At 39.1% G+C, this 2,500-nt stretch overlaps 1 protein-coding gene across 1 annotated transcript in view; it reads right to left on the reverse strand.

Moving 5' to 3' along the window:
- LOC137630909 (glutamate receptor ionotropic, kainate glr-3-like) overlaps window positions 1-2,500 on the reverse strand; it is a 14,227-nt gene that overhangs the window by 4,267 nt on the left and 7,460 nt on the right. The window contains exon 4 of the mRNA XM_068362444.1: window positions 301-463. Coding sequence (XP_068218545.1) covers window positions 301-463 — 163 coding nt within the window. The remainder of the gene's footprint in view (window positions 1-300; window positions 464-2,500) is intronic.

A 2,500-nucleotide genomic window follows, 5' to 3' on the forward strand; every position in this document is an offset into this window, starting at 1 on the left:
TGAGGACTATGAAGCGCAAAGTAGGAGTTGATTAATGGAGTAGTATTGAATTAAAAGCTCAAGATAAAGACGACTGGCGAAATCTTAAACAAGACCCTTTGCGTCAATAGGCGTGGGAGGAGATGATGATGGTTATGAGGATATATAATATATATATATATATATATATATATATATATATATATATATATATATATATATATATAGCTTGATTCACATTTTCCATATTTTAGAGAAGTGTGAAATGTAATTCACCCCCTAATCATGTAACCATTGATTTCCCATGCCTTTGCTCCTTACCTTCAGCGAGCATCACTTTGGTAATCCAAGAGATCTCGATCATCTCTAACGAGGTTACTTCGTTGGGATGGAGGAATACCTTTATTACATGATCAGTTATATAATTGATGATCAGACCAACAACCAAGCTGATAATCACTGCTATTGCTAGAGACACCCAGACCTGAAACAGGGATTCAGGTTAGGGAAGAGATTAGTAATCCTGTTGGTCTTTGACCATTAATGAAGCAGAATATGCTCGAAGTTTTCTCGAATATTGGGAGGAGAACTAAAAAAAAGAAATCATCATGAACTGTTAAAAAAAAGTTATTTGGAGAGAGGAGTAAGGTCGGGAGCACACTAGCGACTCTGTGGCGCCACAAAGCCACAGCATCATGTGGCGGGGATTTGGTCTCCCATAGGTTTCCATTGCTTTCAAGTTTTGCCGCGCAAACTAGCGACTGTGGCAAGCGACTGTGGCTCTCTGTCGCTCATCCCCGCCACAGGCATGGGGTGGCTTTGAAAACAATGGAAACCTATGGGAGACCACATCCCCACCACACGATGCTGTGTCTTTGTGGCGCCATAGAGTCGCTAGTGTGCTTGAGGCCTAAAGGTGAAGGTAAGGTGAAGGTGTCTGGTTTCAATTCCAGTTTCATCAGAATAAATGCTCTCCACAACGTCAGCCCGGCAAACATACCCCCCCCCCCCTCAATATGGTGCCCAACCACAGCAGTGGCATCCCCAGTAAACAACTTAAACTCATTGTTCCTGGCGGGGATCGATCTGCGGCCATGCGAATGCTAGGCAGACTTGTTAAAATGTACTAGCCAGGAGGCGATATTCAAAATTTGATAATGACTTTTGGTGTCATGAAGAGGGTTAACTGGAATAAATATCGATTGCATTATTCCTGCTGCTGGCGTCTCTTTATAAAATGGATTATAATCTTCAACCTTTCTCGGTTTAAATTTCCTCACATGATTCTAGCTTAAAATCGGATGTGGACGATTTTTGGAAACGGTGAAAACCCACAAACAGTGCTCCTTGATACTGAGCTGCACTCACTAGTTTTCATCAGTTAAGATAAGCTTAGCCTCCATATATGGTCAGTAACTACTACCCCCCCCCCCCGGCCTAATTCAAATGGAGATGGGCCTTAGGCACTGAAATTATATGTGCATATTTTGGTTCTTTAGGACAATGTTCATCAGTCTGATAACCTGTTCCTTGCCCCTGTTGTTAATTAGTAACCTTAAAACCTTTGAAATTACACAATTCAAACAACCTGTTATAGCTTTCCTTATGCCTTGCATTGTCTCAACAAACACCTCTCTAATCCCAATGAAACTTATTGCTGTTATTTGTTCATCTCCTTCTTCAAGTTCCCATATGGGTCAAGCAAGCATCTGAAGCCTTTACAAATCCGAAACTGAAATGATAGTCTTTAATCATCTAGTTCTAGCAATTATTGAAAAGTCTCGGGAGCTTCAAGGTGATCATCAGAAAAAAAGAAATATTTCTAAAAAAATACATAAATTCTGATCAAGGCAAAAATTATGGATCATTGGCATGGCATACAGTAAACCCTCTCCTCCCGGTGGATATACTTACAGACATTAAAAAATAATTAATGTTTCCGGTCAGCTAAAGAACGTTAGTTTATGTCTACTGCCCCCTGCTTAAGGACATGACTCTACACATTAAGATATACATATCAATCAATGATTTTGATACGGCATGAAACCTCTGCTTCCCATTCAATAAATAATATTAGTTTTGCTTACAGCTCCCAACTGAAGAATATTCTGATACATTATCTAAAGTAGAATCAAACTTGCCATAATAGAGCTTTCGTTTGACAATGCTAAACAGATCAAACTTCCCATTAGCTAGATAAAATTAGTTTGGCCAGGACTGCGATTTTAAGGATACTGTTAAACACTATCATAGTAAAACAATCCTGCTATGAAGGACAGACTAACTCCTTGTTTGATAAATAACATTAATTTGTCTTTCACTATGACACATAAAATCAGAATTCTACATTCTAGCTAGATAATTTTCCTTTGGCCTACAGCTACACATCTAAAAATACTCTAAACAAATGTCACCCATGAAACCAAGCATGTATGCCCAGGTTTTGGCAACTAAGTCAATTTCAGGGCAATGTTGAACACTAACAATGTCAAAATCAACATGGCATGTCAAGGGATTCTCA

This window comes from Palaemon carinicauda, chromosome 39 (genome assembly GCF_036898095.1).
Source record: "Palaemon carinicauda isolate YSFRI2023 chromosome 39, ASM3689809v2, whole genome shotgun sequence".
In the NCBI taxonomy this organism is placed as follows: Eukaryota; Metazoa; Arthropoda; class Malacostraca; order Decapoda; family Palaemonidae; genus Palaemon; species Palaemon carinicauda.